Source organism: Rhinatrema bivittatum, chromosome 6 (genome assembly GCF_901001135.1).
Source record: "Rhinatrema bivittatum chromosome 6, aRhiBiv1.1, whole genome shotgun sequence".
Lineage (NCBI taxonomy): Eukaryota > Metazoa > Chordata > Amphibia > Gymnophiona > Rhinatrematidae > Rhinatrema > Rhinatrema bivittatum.
In genome coordinates this window covers 101,006,946-101,029,240 of record NC_042620.1, presented here as the reverse complement: position 1 = coordinate 101,029,240, position 22,295 = coordinate 101,006,946, and the positions used below count along the sequence as shown (strand labels likewise).

General features: G+C 45.6%; 1 protein-coding gene across 2 annotated transcripts in view; it reads left to right on the top strand.

Annotated features, from left to right (window-relative positions):
- TTC21B (tetratricopeptide repeat domain 21B) overlaps window positions 1-22,295 on the top strand; it is a 450,819-nt gene that overhangs the window by 121,574 nt on the left and 306,950 nt on the right. For both annotated transcript variants that reach the window (XM_029605659.1, XM_029605657.1), the window contains exon 9: window positions 16,904-17,096. In XM_029605659.1, the coding sequence (XP_029461519.1) occupies window positions 16,904-17,096 (193 nt within the window). The remainder of the gene's footprint in view (window positions 1-16,903; window positions 17,097-22,295) is intronic.

The following is a 22,295-nucleotide window of genomic DNA, read 5'->3' as shown; positions in this document are numbered from 1 at the left end:
TGATACTTCACTTTCGATGCATATCCAGCATAGCTCTCTGCTTCAACGGCAGGGGAGAAGAAAAAAACTGATACCTCACGCATATCCAGCATAGCTCCCTGCTTCAACGGCAGGGGAGAAGATAAACAACCAATAAGGGCTGTATAACATAATCTGGGTAAAAACAAATAAGCATGGGTGTAGCTTGCTTATTGCGGCGGTTACTACCCCTACTACCTCTAACTAATCAAGCTAAATATTTCACTTGGATGCAGCTCCATCACCGCTCTCTACATTAATGGCGGGGGTGGAAGGGAATTAGAACCAAGAGCTAAGAGAAACAGATAAGTATAGGAGAAGAAATGAGGGAAGCTTGCTGGGCAGACTGGATGGGCCATTTGGTCTTCTTCTGCCGTCATTTCTATGTTTCTATGTTTCTATATGTTTCTATGCCTATCACTCCCAGGCGATCCCCACCAATATCTGTGCCGGGTACCGTGCCACCACAGGGATCTGTGGAAGAGCCGGTTCCGTCTTCACTGCCACCCCCTATAGCTGCTCTGACCTCACCAGCTATAAGGGCGGAAGTGGACGGTTTTATCTGCCAGGTGGTTAGAGAAGCTCTACGAGAGATTCAATCGATGACAATACCATCACCGGCACCGATGCCTGCACTGATGCCAATGCCTGATTTATCACTGTTGGCACCGATACTCGCCAAGCTTAATGCTCTTATCAGTGCCATTTTGGTTCAGTCATTGCCATCGGGATCAAAGCCTCCGATTCCCAGTCCCAGGGACGATGATGTCTCGAAAATTTTACCGATGCCTGAACCAACACCAGGACCACCGGGGATTTCACATCCAAGACCTTCCTTTTCTCCATTGATTCCATCATGGCACCGATGAAACCGTCGATGTCTTCGATGCCACCATTCCACCCTCACTCCACTCCTCCACGATGACCTTCTTCAGACATCTGGGATGAGGGAGACACTGATACTTTATCTGAGGATATCTTAACGGATCCATCCCCTCCAGAAGAGTGGAGAAAGTCACCTCCAGAGGACCTCTCCTTTTCCAATTTTGTAAAAGAGATGGCTGATACCATCCCTTTCCAGTTAGTGATAGAAGAGGACACCAGACAAAAAACCCTAGAGGTTTTACAATTTGTAGATCCTCCTAAGGAAGTTCTGGCAATACCAGTGCATGAAGTGCTCGTGGATCTCCAGCACAGACTATGGGAACACCCTTGTACTATACCACCAGTAAACAAGCGGACTGACGCCACTTATCTGGTGCAACATATTCCAGGTTTTCAGAAACCTCAGCTTCCGCATCACTGTTGTGGAGTTTGCCCAAAAGAAATCAAAAAGGATCTGACCACACTCATCCACGCCTCCTGGGAAGGATCACAAATTTTTTGGACCCTTGGCCGAAAAATGTTTCAAGGGTCATTGCTTGTTTTCAGAATTGCGTCATATCAGTTATATATGACTCAGTACCAGCGCAATTTGTGGAAGCAGATACAAGAATTGTCTGAATAATTTCCTCAACAGTTCTAGGATTCCTTTAATAACATCATCTATAAGGGCCTGGAAGCTGGAAAACATGAGGTCCGTGCAGCCTATGACAGTTTTGAAACATCATCCAGAATGGCTACAACAGGAATTAGTGCTCGTAGATAGGCCTGGCTGAAGGCTTCTGACCTCAGGTCAGACATTCAGGAGAAGTTGGCAGATCTCCTCTGTAATGGGAACAGTCTCTTCGGAGAGAAAGTACAGGACACTGTAGCACAGCTAAAAGAACATTCTGAGACTCTACACCAACTCTCTTCTGTTCCACCAGAGACACACAACCTTCTGCTCGACGAACATCAAGAAAAAACACTAGAAAGCCCTATTACAGGCCCCGAAGATACTATCTCCCAGCACCCCGTGGTAGGCCGTCAAGACCAGCTCAGAGGAGCCAAGCTAGACAACCAAGAGCACCTAGGCCCCAACCTCCTCCTTAGACTGGCCCTGCATCAGGATTTTGAAAACCAGCAGCCACTCCATCAACCCGACCCCAAACCTACCAGTGAGAGGTCAGATCTCCTTTTTTCGTCCCATTTGGTTGCATATCACCACAGATCAATGGATACTCTCCATCATATCTCAAGGTTACTATCTAGATTTTATCAAAGTACCAAATGACTCTCCACCAAGCTCGCTTTGGGTACCCCAAGACCATTCTACGCTTCTGCAAACAGAATTGTCCACCCTCCTGAGAGCCAGGGCTGTAGAACCAGTTCCCCAACCTCAGGAGGGCAGAGGATTCTATTCCCGCTATTTCCTCATTCCAAAGAAAAAGGGAGGCCTATGTCCTATCTTAGACCTTTGAAAACTCAACAAATTTCTATGGAAAGAAAAGTTCTGGATGGTATTCTTAGGCACCTTGCTTCCTTTACTTCAAATGGGAGATTGGCTCTGTTCTCTGGATCTTCAAGATGCTTGCGCTCACATTCCAATATTCCCTCCTCATCACAAGTTCCTGAGTTTCCTGGTGGGTCACCAACATTTTCAATACCGAGTGCTGCCATTCGGACTTGCCTCAGCACCTAGAGTATTCACAAAGTGCCTAGCAGTGGCAGCGGCCCACCTACACAAGAAAAGCATACACATATTCCCTTATCTTGACAATTGGCTCATCAAAAGTCAATCAAGACAAGGAGCTCTCAACTCGCTCAAGTGCAAATCAATCTGCTCCACTCGTTGGGATTTCTGATCAACTACCAAAAATCCCACCTCATACCATCTCACCTACTACAGTTCATCGGAGCAGAGTTAAACACCACAATATCAAGAGCCTTCCTTCCAGAGGATTGTGCAGAGACACTCTCCACATTAGCAAAATCTCTGCACACACAGAAAAAAGGTGGCAGCTCATCAATTTCTAACTCTGCTCGGCCACATGGCCTCCACAGTCCATGTCACTCCTATGGCCAGATTAGCCATGAGACTAACACAATGGACATTGAAATCACAGTGGATCCAAGCCATTCAACCACTGTCATCTCCAATTCAAATAACCCACCAGTTACGTTCATCTCTCCTCTGGTGGGCGAACACAAACAACTTGCGCAAGTAACCTTAACTACAGATGCATCCACCTTAGGTTGGGGAGTACACATAGGCTCCAGACTCAAGGTACTTGGACAAAACTCGAAGCAACATTTCAAATCAATTTCCTAGAGCTTTGAGCTATACATTATGCTATACATGCATTCAAGGACTGCCTTTCCCACAAAACTGTTCTAATACAGACACAGTTGCCATGTGGTACCTGAACAAACAAGGCGGCACAGGCTCGTATCTCCTCTGCCAAGAAGCAGCACAGATTTGGGACTGGACCCTGAAACAGTCCATATTTCTCTGAGCCACTTATCTAGCAGGCATACACAATGTAGTTTCAGATCGCCTCAGTTGCCAGTTCCATCCCCACGAGTGGTCCCTGGATCCTTTAGTAGCGACCAGAATATTCCAATGTTGGGGGTCAGCCAACAATAGACCTCTTTGCATCCCACCTGAATCACAAAGTGGACAGTTTCTGCTCCATATACAAGCAGACAAACAGGTTAGCCAGGGACGCCTTTGCTCGCCCCTGGAATTCAGGCCTTCTATACGCGTATCCCTGATACCGCTAATAAAAACTCTAGTAAAGCTACAACAGGACAAAGGGGCAATGATACTGATAGCCCCATATTGGCTTCGACAAGTATGTTTTCCCATAGGGGTGTGCATTCGTTTTCGACGTATTGGCAATCCACAACGTATATGTCCCTATTTGTTGTATTCGTGGGGAAGTGAAACGTATCGCGACTCCCCACTAATATAACTTATCATCCGTTCATTCACTCCAAAAGTCAGCGCCTGCTTTCCGCGAATTTGCAGGATGACCTAAAAATGCTGAGATACGTAATCCATGCTGAGTTTTAGAGTATAAGAGACAGAGCTGTTTCTGTGATTTTTTTAGAACTCTGCTTTGATGTGTTCTTGGTCAGAGATTCTCAATTGGTATGCGCATATCAATTAATTGATATTACTTATTGCAGATAACTTGTGTGTGAGCATTATTTCATCTAAGTTTGGAGAAGCTCCAGGGATCTAATATTTTTTTTTTATAGTTTCTACACACTTTGAAGGGAGAAGAGTTAAAAGTTGCTTTCCCTCTTCTAACCCTGTTCTCCTGAATTGGTACAGCATCTCCTGCCAATAATCAAAGGAGAAAAAGAAACCAATGTACTAACTAACCAATGGCTAAGATTTGCTGCCATCCAGCTCTGCTGAATCTCATTCAGCAGAGAACAGCCCTCTGCTACTTTGTAACAGATGCTCACAGAAAGTGAGAGGTGGGGGTGAAAGTACAAAAATGTCTAGAGCAGCAAAATCCTAAATCTGTCCCTGACCATATGCATTGGGTAGGCAACTTTAATAAAGCTTACTTCTGTAGGTTAAACACTTTTTACTCATGAATATACTTAAGAAAATTACCTTCTTTGTGCTATAACAGCATATGGAATCTAGTGCCTGGCCAAGACAGAGTTCCCTGTCCACCTTAGAGTCTGTGGGAAAGTCCAGCACGCACTAGGATTAAACTGATCACATACACTTTATCTGCCTTTGCAGGAAGGCTCTGGACCTACATTCAAAATAGAAATTATTCACATCTTCATTGTGTCATTTTCCAAACTATCCCATTTACTCTGGTAGACACTGCTCGTTGCAACTTTTGAAAGCATGAATGATTGAAAAGACACAAATTTTGTACTTTTAAGTGTTATCCCCCATAAGAGTTATCCTCCATTTTACTGCCTCATAAACCACCTCTGTGAAGTATAACTTATTGCAGGTTAGAGTAATTTCTGTGTTCTGGCCGCCACCAGAAATGGAAGCAGATATCTCCCACAAGGGATTTACTACACCCCTCTTCAGATCAACTCACCTGCAACCACTTGTGGCAGGGATGCACAAGGTCAGTATCCTGCAGGCCCTTCCCCTGACAGGATCTGCTGTCCTAATTGTGGTCAAGATTTACCTAACCTGGCTTACCTGCGACTATGGCTATGCCTTAGTGGGTCTTAACCACCTTTCGTGTGCATCCTCAGTCAGTACATGTTCAGATTCCAGGAAAAAGTGGCAGTTTTATTATGAGTTTGATTAGGCAGATGCAAGGCAAACTATAGCAGTAATAATAAAGCAGTGAGTAATGATTACAATAGTTTATGCAGTAAAATAAGCAAAGCTTACTTCTCTTACTGACGGAGAGGTTTGCACAAATTCTGACACTTCCGAAAGGATAGATTACAGGATCTAAATCTAGCTACTGGGCTTTAGATATTTATGAATGTATAAGTGGGGAGAGGCATCTCTTTTCGCCCTTCGCTCAGATGAAAAACTTTCTTATACTTGTGGGTTTCAACTGCCCTGGACATATCTGTTATCACTTCCCCTTATGTAATTTGCAATCAACAACAATTTCAGTAAGTTTTGGTAGTCTGGAGTTAGTGAGAGAACTCTGGGGCCTGCCTTTGACAACAAATCCACTTGATCTAAGTAGTCCAGACCTAGGTCAGGCAGTCCCATTGCACTTGCTAAGCTGCACTTTACAAGCGTGAAAAAATGGAAGCTTTGTTTGGAGTACGGCTCACTGTAGTAACTGTAAGAACATAAGAACATGCCATACTGGGTCAGACCAAGGGTCCATCAAGCCCAGCATCCTGTTTCCAACAGTGGCCAATCCAGGCCATAAGAACCTGGCAAGTACCCAAAAACTAAGTCTATTCCATGTAACCATTGCTAATGGCAGTGGCTATTCTCTAACTGAACTTAATAGCAGGTAATGGACTTCTCCTCCAAGAACTTATCCAATCCTTTTTTAAACACAGCTATACTAACTGCACGAACCACATTCTCTGGCAACAAATTCCAGAGTTTAATTGTGCGTTGAGTAAAAAAGAACTTTCTCCGATTAGTTTTAAATGTGCCCCATGCTAACTTCATGGAGTGCCCCCTAGTCTTTCTACTATCCGAAAGAGTAAATAACCGATTCACATCTACCCGTTCTAGACCTCTCATGATTTTAAACACCTCTATCATATCCCCCCTCAGTCGTCTCTTCTCCAAGCTGAAAAGTCCTAACCTCTTTAGTCTTTCCTCATAGGGGAGTTGTTCCATTCCCCTTATCATTTTGGTAGCCCTTCTCTGTACCTTCTCCATCGCAATTATATCTTTTTTGAGATGCGGCGACCAGAATTGTACACAGTATTCAAGGTGCGGTCTCACCATGGAGCGATACAGAGGCATTATGACATTTTCCATTTTATTCATCATTCCTTTTCTAATAATTCCCAACATTCTGTTTGCTTTTTTGACTGCTGCAGCACACTGAACCGATGATTTCAATGTGATATCCACTATGACACCTAGATCTCTTTCTTGGGCTGTAGCACCTAATATGGAACCCAACATCGTGTAATTATAGCATGGGTTATTTTTCCCTATATGCATCACCTTGCACTTGCACCTTGCACTTATCCACGATCCACTTATCCACGATCTTCCATGTTATTTCATTAATTTTTTTTCTGTTATATGAAAATCAATTTTTTTAACCACTTTTTTATATTCCCAAAGTCTCTAGAGATCTATTTATTTATTTATTTATTTATTTATTTTTAATTTTTATATACCGACATTCTTACATCCGATGTAAATCATACCGGTTTACATTAAACAGAATAGCAGGAAATAAATTTCCATAGTCTAATACAATGAACATTTCTAATTAAAATTGTTAACAAGCGAAAAGGAAAGGTAAAGAATTGGAATAAAGGTTAAATTTGGTAATTATGACACAGGACAACATTTTTTTACCTTCTCGTTCATGTGAGACCAATCCAGACAAGTGGGTTATATCCCACCTGTCAGCAGATGGAGACAGAGAAAAAAATCTCAAAGCTGACCTCATTCCCCCTAAAGGAGTCTGGTGCTGTCTTTAGCCCTTCAGTATTTCTCTGTCTCCAGCAGATGGTGCAGACATGTGGACTGGTGCTGCAACTAGTAGTAGGCCACACATGGGAAGGCTATATGCTCAGGTTCCTGGTGGAGCATAGGCCAAGTTTGGGGAGTATTTTGGGTGATGGTCCTGGTGAGATTGATTTTCCCTTCCCCCTTGGGAACCAACTCGGATGAGGTCTTAGTTCCTGCATCAATGGGTCAAGCACCAGGTGGTGCTCATTGACTTTGTTCCTAGGTGGATCTGGCCGCATACTCTACTTCTATTCTGGGAAAGCAACAGGGAGGCAGTAAAATATATTTAAAAAAAAAACAAAACTCACAGCACATTCTTTTCCCTGGATTGCCTTCTGGTCTTTAATTCTCTGCTGGATTTGAACTCAATCAGGGATCTGAAGTGATCACTTTCCCCTCTTTCTCTCTCTGCTTGCTTCCAGTATGACTGAAAAAAAAAGGGAGTCACAGCATTATAGGTAAGTCATGGTGGCTCAGTGTTTCAGCTGGTGTATGCTGCCTGGCTTGTTATTAGGCAGGTACCAGTTGGGTGGGTGCGAGCCGCGGCTGGTCAGTACCCTGCCAAGAGCAAAACTGGGTGGATTCTCCAAATTGAGCCCTGGCTTCTACAGTGGAAGGCAGCACTGTAGTGCATATGGAATAGGGCTTTGTGGACACTCCCGTTTTATCTGGATCAGCAGAGCCAGATAGTTTATCACTTGCAAGGCTGTAAATTGCAGTAGCCTGTTATGAAAACAATCACAGAGTGGTTCTGCTTGGTCAGCACCTTATGGATTTCTCCTTGAGCCCTTCCTAGCTCTTATCCATGTCCACACAGAAGAATGTTAGGCTATCCTTGGCAGTGTTTGGGGTGCTAGAGCATTCCACTGGTTAGGACAGGCCTAGATAATTAGTTATTCAAGCGAAGGAGGAGACAGCTAATCTGGCAGACAGGGGGAGATTACCTCTTCTAAAGGGGATAATATCTCAGTGGGGAGGCTTTTCAGGCGATAGAAGCTGATAACTCTTAATTATATCTGCCCTGAGCGTGGCCCATTTTGCAGGTTCTGTGTGCAGTACCTAGAGCATAAATCCACATATATCTCACTCAATTCACACCTTCAGGGTGATATCCTATAATTCCCTGTACTCACCCAGATCAGTCAAGACTCCTGGGTTTTGCCTCCCCTCCAGCAGATGGAGACAAAATTTTACTGCCACATAACCTGAGGTGCCATCTGCAGTCACTCAGTATTTCTCTGTCTCCAGCAGATGGTAGAGGTGCAAAGCCTGCAGTCTGACTGGAAAAAAAAAAATCAAAGGAATCTTCTCATCAGAGTCTTCCAAGAACCTCCCAGGGGATTGCCAGATCCTAGTAGGGTCATCCCTCCTGGTTCCTGAGGCAGACGAGCAGGGGGTCGGATACCCTTTATTGCTCAGTCTTTCGCCTCGGTGCAGGGCTGAAACCTGGGGATCCCAGTTCCCTTGCCCTGCACGACCGCTCGAGTCTTTGGCCATTCTTCAGAAGGGACGTGCCTCTTCTTATTCTTTGATTATTCAAATTAATAAAAAAAAAAAAGAGAACTTTTGATTGAGAAGGGAAGTGTCGAGGCATGGCATACTTTCCCCGACACTACTGCGCTGGTTTAGTGTGGTGGACTGGTCGGAGCTTGTTCCCCCCATCTCCAGCGATGTCTTCTGGGGTTCCCGAGGCTGATCAGCATGCTGCATGCGGCGACTTGCACAGCTTGTGGGGACGCGCGCGCAACTGTCCCGTGATGGACAGTGCTTCTGATGCCTCTCCAGTGGGGAGAGCCCTTTGGGGAGCGCAGCAAACAGCAAGCACTACCGACGCCGAGAACCTGGCACGGAAGTCAGCAAGTGATGCTTTCCCGCCGGGGCGGATGAGGTCCCAGCACAAGGACTTCCAGGATCAGATCCGGCTCTGGTGGACCAGAATACGGATCAGGAAGTATTGAAGGTCCTGAAGTTGAAGGTGATGACCCCCAAAGTGTTCGGCTGTTCTACAAGGAGGAATTGGCTCCCTTTATACCAGCTGTTCTGTAGGAACTGGGTATAGAATTCCCACAGGAGCACTCGGAATTGGGAGCAGTGGATCCGATAATGTTTGGCCTTTGTGGTCCTACGCAAACTTTTCCTTTCCATAAGTCTGTTAGCTACTTGCTGTTTAGGGAGTGGGATACTCCCGACACAGGCTTAAAGGTCAGCAGAACCATGGACAAGTTATATCTTTTGCCAGAGGATGCGCTAGAGCTTCTCAAGATCCCAGCAGTTACTAAGAAGACGATCATCACCATGGCCAGTGCAACGGCATTGAAGGATCTTCAGGATCGGAAGCTGGAGGTGTACCTGAAAAAGATTTTTGAGGTGTCTGCCCTGGGCGTTTGAGCAACTATGTGCAGCAGTTTTATGTTGAGTGTTGGATTGCGCTGGGTGCAACAGTTACAGGCTGATAGGTCCTTATCAGAGTCAGAGGTGCGACAAGCTGAGCATCTGGAGGCCGTAGTAGCATATAGTGCTGATGCCTTATATGATCTTGTCTGGGTTTCCTCAAGAACTATGATGTTGGCATTTTCAGCTTGGCGCTTCCTCTGGCTGAGGCCCAGTTGGGTTCATTGTCTTTCAAAAGAAAATTGCTGTTTGGCAAAGACTTGGAGGAGATGATCAAGTTTCTTGGGGAGAACAAGGTCCATAAACTGCTGAAAGACAAGCAAGGGCGAAAAGCTCCCTGCCTTCCCACTCCTGCTTCAGAGCCAGTTGGCGATTTTTTCCATCCAAGGGGGTTTCAGAGACAGTCCTTGGGTAGGCAATCATCTTGGAACAAGTCCTTTTGGGGATTGCAGGTCGGGTAGGGATGCCTCCTCCCTCAGTAGTGGAGGAGCCAAATCCGCACAATGAGGTGAGGCTGGTCCACTCCTCAGTTCCAGTGACCAGGGGCCGGCTGGCTCTGTATTACGAGGAGTGGGCCAAGATCACGTCAGATCAGTGGGTCCTAAATATGATAAGTCAAGGCTACACCTTAGAATTTTCTCGTCCATTAAGAGATCAGTTCCTCAACTCCCCTTGCTCTTAGCTCGCAAAGATGTTGGCAGTGCTGGAAACTGTCGCTCATCTAGCTAGCTTGGGACCATTGTGCCTGTACTTCTAGGGTTGGGTCGTTATTCCATTTATTTCGTAGTCCCCAAAAGGAAGGCACGTTCAGGCCCATTCTCGATCTCAAGAAGGTGAAGGTCGCTATCAAGGTCTCTCGCTTTCAAATAGAGACCTTGCGTTTGGTAATCACCTCGGTGCACAAAGGAGAGTTCTTGGCATCTCTGGATTTGACTGAAGCGTACTTGCATATCGGCATCTGGCCCGACCATCAGAGATATCTGAGATTCATGATTCTGGGGGAACATTTCCAGTTTTGCGCTCTGCCTTTCAGTCTGGCGACAGCATTCAAAACCTTTACCAAGGTGATGGTTGTGGTGGCGGCGGCAGCGCTCCAGAGGGACAGTGTCCTGGTTCATCCTTATCCGGACGACTGGTTGATCCAGGCCAAGTCAGAGAGTCTCTGTCGGGAAGCAGTGGGCATAGTCCTCCATCAACTGCGCTCTCTGGGTTGGATAGTCAATCTGAGCAAGAGTCAGCTAGTTCCTTCCCAGCATTTAGTTTTCCTGGGGGCGCTTTTCGATACCAGGTTGGGAAAGGTTTTCATCTTCGAAGATCAGATTTCCAAGTTACAAGCACAAGTTTGAGGCTTCTTGCAGAAACGAGTGCCCAGGGTCTGGAATTACTTGCAAGTTCTCAGGTCTATAGCTTCTACCCTACAGTTGGTTCCGTGACCATTTGCAAATATGCGGCCTCTACATTCAGCATTGCTATCCCGTTGGGACCAACGATCAGAACAATTTCAGCTCCCACTCCCCCTACCGGAGTTCATTCAATCTAGTCTTGCCTGGTGGCTCCTGCCAGACAAGCTAAGATGGAGTGTGGACTTGGAAATATCAAACTGGACAATAGTCACCACCGATGCCAGTCTCTCTGGATGGGGAGCAGCGTGTTGGAACCAGCCCATGCAAGGCTGGTGGTCGATGGAGGAAGCCTCATGATCTAACAATCATTTGGAAACAAGAGCTGTGCGTCTAGCCCTGCAAGCGCTTCTACCCCTGGTGAGGGGCCAACCAGTGCATGTGTTGTCAGACAATGTGACCACAGTGGCTTACATCAATCGGCAGGGGCCACCAAAAGCCTAGTGGCTCAGGAGGCCCAAGACTTGAAAAGCTGGACGGAACGGCATCTGGATCGAATAGCTGCTTCTCACATAGCGCCCACAGAGAACATGCAAGCTGACTTTCTGAGCCAGCATTAGTGGACCCGGAGAGTGGGAGCTGTAGGAGGAAGCGCTATGCCTCATCCGACGAAAGTGGGGCACGCTGGGCATGGATCTGATGGCGACTTTTCACAATGCCAAAGCCCCACGATTCTTCAGTCGCCGAAGGGAAAGAGGGCAGAAAGAGTGGATGTGTTAGTTCTGCCTTGGCCAATTGGAGTCCTGCTGTACGTGTTTCCGCCTTGGCCCGTTGGTAGGCAAGATTTTGCGTTGCATAGAGGTCATCCAGGTGAGTTGGTTTTCGTTGCCCTAGAGTGGCCGAGGCATCCATGGTTTGTGAACTTGATCAACCTTGCTGTGGATGGTCCGTTGCGGCTGGCGCATCTGCTCAATCTTCTACGTCAAAGTCCCATCTGTTTGGATCAAGCAGATTGCTTTTGTATAGTGGCTTGGCTTTTGAGAGGGAGCAATTGAGGAATAAGGGTTATTTGGAAGGAGTTATTGTGACCCTCTTGCAATGTGGGAAACATTCCACTTCCCTGGCATACGTGAGAGTTTGGAAAGTGAGTTGTGGTGTATGAGGCAAAAGGTGGACCCTCAGCGAGCCTCAGTTGTGGATGTTGTAGCATTCCTACAGGAGTATTTAACTAAATGTTCTTTCTTTAATTCGCTGAGGGTTCAAGTAGCGGCCTTAGGCTGTCTTCGGGGCAAAGTTGGTGGAATTTCTTTGGCAGCACATCCAGATGTGGTGCGTTTTCTTGGGGGGGGCTAAGCATTTATGTCCTCCGGTCTGAAAACCTTGTCCATCATGGAACCTTAATGTGGTCCTTAAGGTCTTGTGTGCTGCCCCCTTTGAACCCCTGAAACGATCTTCTATGAAGGACCTTACTTTGAAAGTGTTTTTTCTGGTGGCAATTTGTTTGGCTCGTCGAATTTCCAGACTTCAGGCCTCATCATGTAGAGAGCCCTTTTTGAGAATTTCAGATATGAGAGTTTCCCGGCGAACGGTCCCATCCTTTTTGCCAAAGGTGGTTTCTTCCTTTCACTTCAATCAGTCAGTGGAACTTCCATCCTTCCCAGCTTTGGATCCTGCTTCACCTCATGGAAAGGAATTGCGTCAGTTAGACGTGAGGCGTGAGGCGTGCTTTACTACATTATCTGAAGGTTACAAACGACTTCCGCCTGTCGGATCATCTTTTTGTGCTGTGGAGTGGTGCCAAAAAAGGTCATAAGGCCTCGTGAGCTACTATTGCAAGGTGGTTGAAGGAGGCCATTAGCTCTGCTTATATTGGTCAGGGTCGTCCCGTCCCTGAAGGACATCCAGCCCTGGAAGGCATGGGCTTCGGTGAAAGTGTAATTCGAGCAGGACTCTTGCAGTCCCATCTCTTGTAGGGAAGCTTTGGTACATCCCAGGAGTCTGGACTGATCTGGGGAAAGGAAAATTGGTTCTTACCTGCTAATTTTTGTTCCTGTAGTTCCACAGATCAGTCCAGAGTTCCCACCCACTGCAGGAGAGAGAAAATGGAGAGTCCGCTCAATCTGTTTTGTTCTATTTTCTCTGAAGAGTAGCACAGGCTGTTTTTGGTCCTGCACAGAGATTGTGTGGGCACTGTTGGGATTCCCAGATTTTCTTTTCCCACTGCTCCTTCAGGGCAGGTTAGTTAATTCTGAGGTTATTTTTGGTTTTTCTCATCTGGCTTGGGTACAGTTCAATACTGAGTGACTGCAGGTGGTACCTTGGGTTATGTAGCAGTGTCAATAAAACTTTGTCTCCATCTGCTGGAGGGGAGGCAAAACCCAGGAGTCTGGAATGATCTGTGATACTACAGGAACGAAAATTAGGTAAGAACCAATTTTCTTTTCAGTGTTGCTAGGTTGCTCTCCCTCTCTCTTGGGAGGTTAGAAGGAGCCTGAGTAGGTGGCTTTTCATAGTTCTCTCCTGCAGGGATTGGATTTGCAGCCTCCTTCATGGTTATTTCATAATGTAGGCGTAAATGTTATAGATTAGGAGGGGAATTATGATCTGGGACAGCTGAAGTAGGTACAGGAGTCTCCTAGTGGAGAGCCAATGGATCTAGGTGTAGGGCGAAGGCCAGAGCCAGCCATCTAGTGCACTAGAAATCCTGGCTTTTAGCTCAGGAGCAAGACCCTGGGTGGTGGGGACAATGTAATGCCATTAGCTGATGTGAACAAGTTGATGGAATCTAGTAGCCCTCAGGTACTCTTATAAGTGAGTTAGATTTGGTCTGGGATAATTCCCCTGCAATACGCAGCAGCAGCTTACATAGTCAACACTGTAAGATGTGCCAGAAGCAACCTTTACCCTAATAGTGGTCAAGTGGGGCACCAGCGTAAGTGGATTTCAGATCAGCCTAGCAAAGCTCCAAGATGAGCAAGTTTCTCGGCCAAAAAAGGAAAGCAGGAACCTGGAGGTTTGGATATCCTTCTAGAACCATGATCGGTATCCATTCTCCTGCATGCATTCCTGCCAGGAGCCTGGACATTCCGTAGATCGAGTTCTGAAAGTGGAAATGGGGTGCTCTTTTACTTTTCCCCTCCCCAGTCAGATGATTCTTCCCTAGATCTCTTCAATTCTCTTATAAACTTGGCTGTTTGAGAGAACCAGACTACATAGGATACTTAGGAGTCTATTTTAAGATCCACATGATTCCCGGTGCATGCACATGGACACATCGATTTTATAACGTGTGCGCCTGTGTGTGCATGTTATAAAAATCCAATGGCGGTGTGCATATGTGCGCCGGATTTTGAAATCTGCACGCGCATCTGCGGGCGGCCTGCGACTCGTGCGCACAGGGGAGGAATTTTAGCAAAATACGCCCGGCGATGCAATCAGGCCTCCCCCAGTTCCCTCCCAGTCTGAAGGGACCTTTCCTATTCCTAACCCTACCCTTTCTACCTCTTCCTCTCTCCTCCCTAATGCCTAACCTAACCCTAACTATCCTTAATTTTTTTATTTTAATACTTATTGCTCCCAGAGAGCAGAAGTAATCTCCGCACACTGGCTGGCGGCATGTGCTTCCCCGGGACAATACTAATGGTGCAGTCCCGGCCAACCCCCCTCTCCACTCAGACCCCCCTAGCCCACCCCTTTTGTAGGGCCTGGCACTTTGGCACGTAACGGGGTTACGCGCGTGGCCAGGCCCATTCTAAAATGCACATGCAAGGCCTGGCCACATGCGTAACCATGGTTTTTTTTACATGCTTGGCCCTTTTAAATTTGGGCCGTTAGTGTCAGGAGTTACAACTGTCAGTAGTGTAAAAGAGGACTATGTAGTAGACTTGACTTATTTTGGAGCCTCTGCAAGGTCAGTTTTCGAAGGAGACAGTAGTTCCCTTTGAGGGAACCATTCCTTCAATTTTGTCCTTCTTTGAGTCATATAGAATGAAGGCATAACTCACATAACTCGCAAATCTCACAGAGGGCAGAGATTGGTTCTGGTGTGCTGTAAGGGACACAATCACAGAAGTTCTCTTGCTGTTCTCTCAGATGGGATACTTTTTCTCCCAGGGAGTTAAGAACACGTGCTCCGCTGAGAAAGGTGTACTTGATTTGGAACCTAATTATAGTTTTGAAGGGATCTGGGCCTCCCTTCCTGTCAAGCCTCATAGGGCATCTGTCTCCTTGGTGGCCTTTGGTAATTTTAAAGAAAAGAGTGTATCTGCGCCTAGTACTATCCCTCTTCTAAGGGTAGTGTTTCACTTTTATCAGAATCAGGCTTTTCTCATTTTTGACAGTGAGAAAGTTGGGTGGTAGGCCAGAACATGGACATTCTCAAGTCTATTTTGAGCTGTTTTTAGGTGACAAGTTTTTTCTTGGATAGGTCTTTGGTTTCTAAGGCATTGATTTCAGGAAGAATCAAGGAGATGATTACTTAGGCCTGCTCCAGCAAGAGTCTGTAAGTCCCAGTAGGCTGTCAAGCCCACTTTATGAAGAAATTCTCGGAGGCAGAATCAGAACCTGTCTTTCTAGAGGATTATGTCAGGGCAGTGCCATTGTTTCTATTGTATCCATGCTCTAAGGACCTCAGAGTTGGTGTGCAGATCTGGGAAGGCTATGCCTTGTACATAGGAGTCAAAAGAGCTTCCTCCTGTTTGGTCTGGGTGGATCTTGGGTATGTACCATTTGTCTGGACTGGTCAGGATTCAACAATGAGAATGGTGAAATTTAAACACATCTGTTAATTTTGTTTCATTTAGTCCTGCTAGACCAGTCCAGAACCCACCAGGGAAAAATCATAATGATAAGGACACTTAGTCTGAGTTTAGAAAATTAGCAGCAAGTACATTGTTGCCCACTCTGAAGGTATTTGGCCTAATCATGATTTTGGTGTAAGGATTATCTAATTATTGGGTAATGATTGTGAGTAGTTTCTTTCTCTATAGGAGAAGTGAAGTTGGCCTTAAGCTTTTTTACATCAGTCTCCATCTGCTGTTGGGGTTCATAACCCACTTGTCTCGACTGGTCTAGCAGTTCTAAAGGAAAGGAAATAACAGGTAAGTTTAAATTTCACTTTTAAACTTAAGACCAAACTTGTTAAGCATTTTATCTATAGACACAGAAAATAATTTTCAAAAGCATTTTATGGACAAACAATATTTTACCTGCAGAAATGTACTTTTAAAAAAAATTGTTCATCTGATGTGCATATAAACGTACATGCATGTGTCCTGTTCATATGTAAGTTTACTCAGGCAGGGAGGTGTTTGCAGTTACACACATACATTTGAAATTTCAATGCAAAACTGGAAGAGCTGCTCCCAGGCTCTAGAACACACTTAAAATTCAAATGTATGCATGTAATTGTCCCAGAACTTTCCCATGCATTAAATAGCAGGTGTAAGTATGTGAAGTTAGATTTGGTGGGATAGTTTTCAAAGCTGACTTATGTGCATAAATCCATTTTGAAAAATGATGTAATTTATGTGCGATGTTACAAAATTACCCCTATATGCAGAAAACTGTTTAGTACATTTGGCTCTAATAAATTAAGAATGACCAATGAAAAGAGGAAGGACATAAAGGTTCAAGTAATGTCCATAAAATTCAAAATTTTATTATATTCAAGGCAAGCAAAAAGTTCATAATTCAGCATCAAGCCAAAACATTCATTAGTGATTTCACAGTCCCCCGACACGGGCTGTGTTTTGAAAAGAAGGCATCAGGTGATGGAGTACTCATATAAGATATGGGAAAAGTAGTGTTCTGAGCATTGAATCTCCAAAAGAAAAGAATAAAATCCAGAAAAGTTTCTAAAACAGGCTAGTGGATAGTGGCTTGGTTCAGAACAGTTCCTTTAATAGTTTAATGGGGATTTAGCAAATTTCAGTTTGTAGTCTGGCAGGAAAGCGCTGACAAAGCTTTGTCCGTCCTCTTTTTATTGGTCATTCAGCTTTGATGGTTGGACTTTTGCCTATTATATTTTTTGCTCCAATAAATTCAGATACATTATTTTATATATATCAGAACTTTTATTTGTTACTTCTGATTCTCTAAAAAGCACATGCATCTTTTTTTATAGTGTGAACGGAATCAGCTCATCCTTCAACAAACACAGACTTTAGTTGAAAGAGCTTATGGTCTGGCTGCTCATGATGCAGAAATTGCTACAGAATTTGGTTACCAAATGATTTTACAAGGAAAAGTGAAAGATGCATTGAAGTGGTACAAGGCAGCTATAACACTTGATGAAACGAGTGTTTCTGCACTGACTGGTATGCCTGGGGGGGGGGGGGGGTGTCATGTAAAAAAAACAACCAAAAAACATAGGTATAAAAGATGTGTGTGTATGTGTATGCATATATATATTTTTTTTTTTCTTCAAAGATAAGCATATATAATAGTCAAATTGAGCTGTATAACTTTTTACATGCTAAGCTGGAAGAGCTGCTTCCAGGCTCTGGAGTGCTCTGAAAGTTAACATGCCTCTAGATGGCATTAGAGCTTTTAGGATAATGCCTCCGTTCCTTTTTGTTCTTCTGAGAGAAGGAGCCTTCTCTGCAGTTCTTCGTCCTCACAAACTGAGTTCTTTGCCTCCTAGTTTTTTGTGGGTTTTTTTTTTTTTTTGTCTGTAGTAGACAGTTTTGTCAGTTATAGTTTATAATTTTTGTCATGAAAGTTTCACATCAGCCACTCTGTTAGCATTTATTGTCAAAGTTTGCACTAGTGAAGCTCTTTGAGTTTTTCCGTCAGTCCATGTAATCATCTTCCTTGCTTGTTTGCAAGGTAATTTTCTTCTGATCTCTTAATCTTTCATTTCAGTCAAAGGTTGCCTCATGTGAAGCAATTAGGCCATAAGCTTCCATTCACATTAACCTGACATTTTTCCCTATTTATCCTTTCATTCCCTACCAAGCCATTTCGCAACACTCCTATGACTGAGCAGCATGGATTCTCTGGGAACTGGCACATGTACGCAAATAGGAAGATATCAGATTTAAGTGATGACTGGGATTTCTCCCCAGCCTCTGCTGACCTAAAGAACAGGAACTGTATCTGAACTGAATATAGGTCTCTGCACTGCCAATAAGTTATCAGGCTGGCCCTAGTCCTTTCTTTTAGTTTTGCTTCTGTTATTTTCCAATATGAAATGATATTTGAACAGGCTACTAACTTGTAGAACTGTTTGAAGTACAGATATCAGATATCTCTCATGGCCAGTCACAAAGTGTGCAGTTGCTGTCTGGCACAAAGCCACTGTAAATCTGATTAGCTTGAAGATGCTTTCTTAAGCTGTCAGAGCCCAGAAGAAAAGAGTGGGCAGTGCATTTCTCCTGCCGCCTTGTCCATTCTCTGCTTTGTTTTAATAGTTCATTTATCTGTATCAGTTAATAAACAGCAAGTTATAGTACATATGACAGTATTCTAACAAGCTTTATCGCAAATTGTACCTTATCAAACATATTAAACTATAAATTTAGCAAATATCAGTTTGCTTTATGCAGCCATATTTTAACTGGAGGCCTTTGCCATTACAAAGTCATTTCAGTTGAATCCTTATTCTGATTCACCTGGCCTGTTTTCCCCTTCCTGTGCTCATCCTAGACATTAGGACTAAATAGAACTTTAACTTGGCTGGAGCTATCCGCAGTCATAGCAACATAGTAAATGAAAGCAGATAAAGACCAAAAAGGCCCATCTAATCTTCCCAACAGCGATTTTATGTACATCTACCCAAAGTAGATCAAATTCTCACATGGAATACAACCTCTAGTCCTGTTGTATCCTCTTTAGGGTTACAACTGCTGCTCTGCAAAGGTTACCTCATGCCTTCCAGGAAGCATAATATAGTCAAAACTGCTGCCTAAGTCACTAAGTTAAAGTTGTCCAGTGCTTCTTTATAATTCTTTTGCCACTAGGGATCCAATGCTTTTTCTCCATGCTTTTTGAAGTCTATCACTATCCTTGTCATCACCACCTTTTCAGGGAGGGCATTCCAAGCATTCTGTAAAAAGAACCCCAAAAAACCAAAACAAAACAAAAAACCCTTCTAACATTGTTCTTGAATCTATCCCCTTGGAGCTTTATATTGTGACTCCTAGCTCTACAGTTTCCTTTCCATTGAAACAGTTTGGTTTTCTATGTATTGCTACTTTAAGGTATTTAAATGTTTGTTTATTTATATTTATATTCTGCTTTTTGCACTTTTTTCCAGCGCTTCAAAGTGGATTACATTTAGGTACTGTAGGTATTTCCCTATCCCCAGAGGGCTTGCAATCTAAGTTTGTACCTGAGGCAATGGAGGGTAACTGTCTGTATCAATTCCCCCTGCATCCCCTCTCTTCTAAGTTATACATATTAAGTTCTTTTAGTCTCATCTCATAGGGCTTTATTATTATTAGTAGTATTATTTTACAAAAGCTGTTGGCGTTTGTTGGCTTGTGGCCTCTGGCGAGCTGCCATACTGTACTCACCTCCTACCCAGGCCGGGCCCTGACGCTCCCCGATTCCGGGGTCAACCGCTGAGGCAGCACAACTCTGATCCCAGCTCTCGTTCCACTCCAGCGGCTCACGCTGGCTCAACTCCCCCTCTGGCTGCATGGCAAGCCGCTGCGTGCTGTTGCTACTGACTTCTGATGCTGCTGTCTTCCTGGGCCTCACTCTCCTTAGGATCCACACGCGCCAACAGTGTGTAATTTAAAGGCCCAGTGGCAGGAATCCTAGAGAGGCGCCCCTTGATGACATCATAGGCCCTGCATTATATAAGGATTCCCTGGACGCCCCTCCAGTGCCTCGGCAATAGGTCGACTACCCTCCGGTAGTGCTAGTTATCTCTTCATTGTTTCCTATGTGCCTGCTTGCTGTCTTTGTCTCTGTTCTTAGCTCCTGGTTCCTGCATTCTGTCTCCTTGTGTCCTCGACCACCATTCATCTTCAGACTTTAGTCTTCTGCCTCCTCCTTGGTCTTCCCTTGTTTGTCTTCAGCATCTCCTCATGGTCCTTCGTCTCCTATTCTGTGTTCTTCTATTGGATTCCCGGCTTGACTTTGATTCTGGGCCCTGATGCTGCTGACCTTCCGCCTGCATCTGACCTTGGACCTCGCCTCGTTTAGACTGAACTCTGCCTGCCTTCGACCCTTCGCCTGGATCACGACTCTGAGAGTTTCCACCTGTCTTTGGCCTTCAACTCAGACCACGATGCCGCATACTCTCAGCTTGCCTCGGCCTCTGCTCGGAACACTACCCTGAGGTTCTCCACTTGCTATAGGCCTTTGCACCTCCACATTCTAAACCAGCTCTGCTCTCCTACTGTGCTGGCCTGCCTCACCTTCACCTCTACAATTCTCCTTCAACACACAGGCCTGCCCCTAAGACCAGCTGGCCCCGGCACCCGAGGGCTTAACCTAAGGGGAACGTGGGCAGGTACTGGCAAAGCTCCAGTTGGGCCTCTGCCTCAGCTCCTCCTGCTGACAATGGGGACCTGCGGGGCTCTTCCCTGCAGGTAGCGCCAACTTCCTCTCTGCCCAAGGGTCCACAGCCCAAAAAAACAAGAAGGAAGTCGGTCAAACAAAGCCGTGAGGAAAAAAACAAGGAGATGCCGAAAGTCCTGGCAGAAGCTTCTACTCTACAGGCCATTCCGGGTTTAGCTCTGAAGATCCAGGAGCAACAGTGCTTCCTCAAGGTTCTGGCAGTCTCCATGGAACATCTCAGTGCCTGCCTAGACTCTTCAGTGCCCCTAGATAGCCCGACACCTCCTATGCCAGCACCCACCGCTTGTGTGGCAGCTCTATGATCCACCATTCTTTGAGGACAAGCAAGATGGTAGTTCTCATACTTGGTTGATATCAGACGGAGCCTGATGCAGAAAACTTACGTCAAAGTTTCTAGAAACTTTGACTAGGCATACTGAGCTTGCCTTATACCACACGTCCATGCGAGGTCCTCTTCATTTTCTTTTTTTCCACGGCACAGTGAGCCTCACAGTTTGAGATCAAAACATTTTGGCTTTTGCCTTGTGGAAAACTTCGACTTTGCGTTTTTTTTCTCAATTGTTTTCCTTCAGTCCATTGCCAGGTCCCTCTTGGTGCCTCCCCTTAGTTGCCCCCCTGTCAGGGTTTTTGGTGTTAGGGTAAGTTTCTTTTCACAGTCTGTTCTCCCAATGGTGGCGGCGCCTCTGTGCCCATCTTCCATTGATGCCTGCCGCCATCGTTCCATCTTTTTCCTGCTTTGTTTTGACCCATCATGGCCGCTTCTGGTTTCTGCCGATACCACCAGTGCCCGAGGACCATGTTGATTACCAATCCTCATGATGTTCGCATCCTCTGCCTGGGGACATTGTATGACATCCAGAGTTCCCACTTGTGTGCACAGATGACCCCGAAGGGATGTCTGCTTCAATTCGACAAGATGGACCACCTCTTCGGGTCAAAGAAGTTCAAGCCATCGGTATCGGCATTGGAGGACATTGGAGCTGTACCGATGGACATCATGCTATCAACATCAGCTGGACCGTCTGTTCTGTGAAGATTGGCGGTGGTTAGGGGCACCGGAGACCGATCATTGTTGATCTCTACTGAGGACGCAGGGTTCATCGTCCTCGACCTCGGCACGAAGGAAAGACTGAGCTGAGCATTGTGGGAAGACCAAGAAGCATCGGCACTGGTCCTTGCCGATGCATAGTGCCGGGCACAGGGATGTACCGGCTTTTGCCACAGTGCCCCCCGGAAGGACCCCATGGCGAGGAGTGCTCAACCTCCATCAATGCCTGTGGTACGCAATGGTCTCCACTGGTCCCGGTGCCAGTTGCTGATCCACTTCATAGGTCCGAGGAAGATCTGGCCACCCCTCCTTTCTCCTAGTCTGTATTACCATCAGGAATGAGTGAGGAGAGGAGCTGGAGTGTTGGGTCCTACTAGTGGTGGAGCAGGTGCTGTAGGGCTTTGGTCCTGTGGCACCGATAGCACCAATCTGGTGCCATCTGTCCTCGTACCACTTCTGGAGAAGCTCAGTGAGCTCATCGGTGCCTTACCGACCCAGCTGGCATTGGTTCCCGGGGCGGCACCGGTGCTCGTTCCCTTGAGAAGGAAGTCCTGCTGATACTGGCAGAGACACCGAGGCCTGTAGTCCCTCATCCAGTTACATCGGTGCCTGCACCTCTGAACATTGGCTGAGCACCTAGGGCCCTAATGCCTGTGGTTTACAGTGAGGAAGAGGGTCCCTGTGATCTCTGGGGGATGATCAGACTGAGTCCTCCGAGGATTTGGATGGTCTTCCGTCAGACCCTTCTCCAGAGGAGCGAAGGAGGTCTCCACCTGTGGAGTTAAACTTTGCAGGGTTTGTAAGGGTGATGACGGAGGCCTTCCCATAAAAGCTTTTGAGTGAAGAAGACACCAGGCACAAAATGCTTGAGGTTCTTTAGTTTGTTGAGTCTCCTAAGGAGATTATGGTGGTTGCAGTGCATGAGATCTTTAAGTAG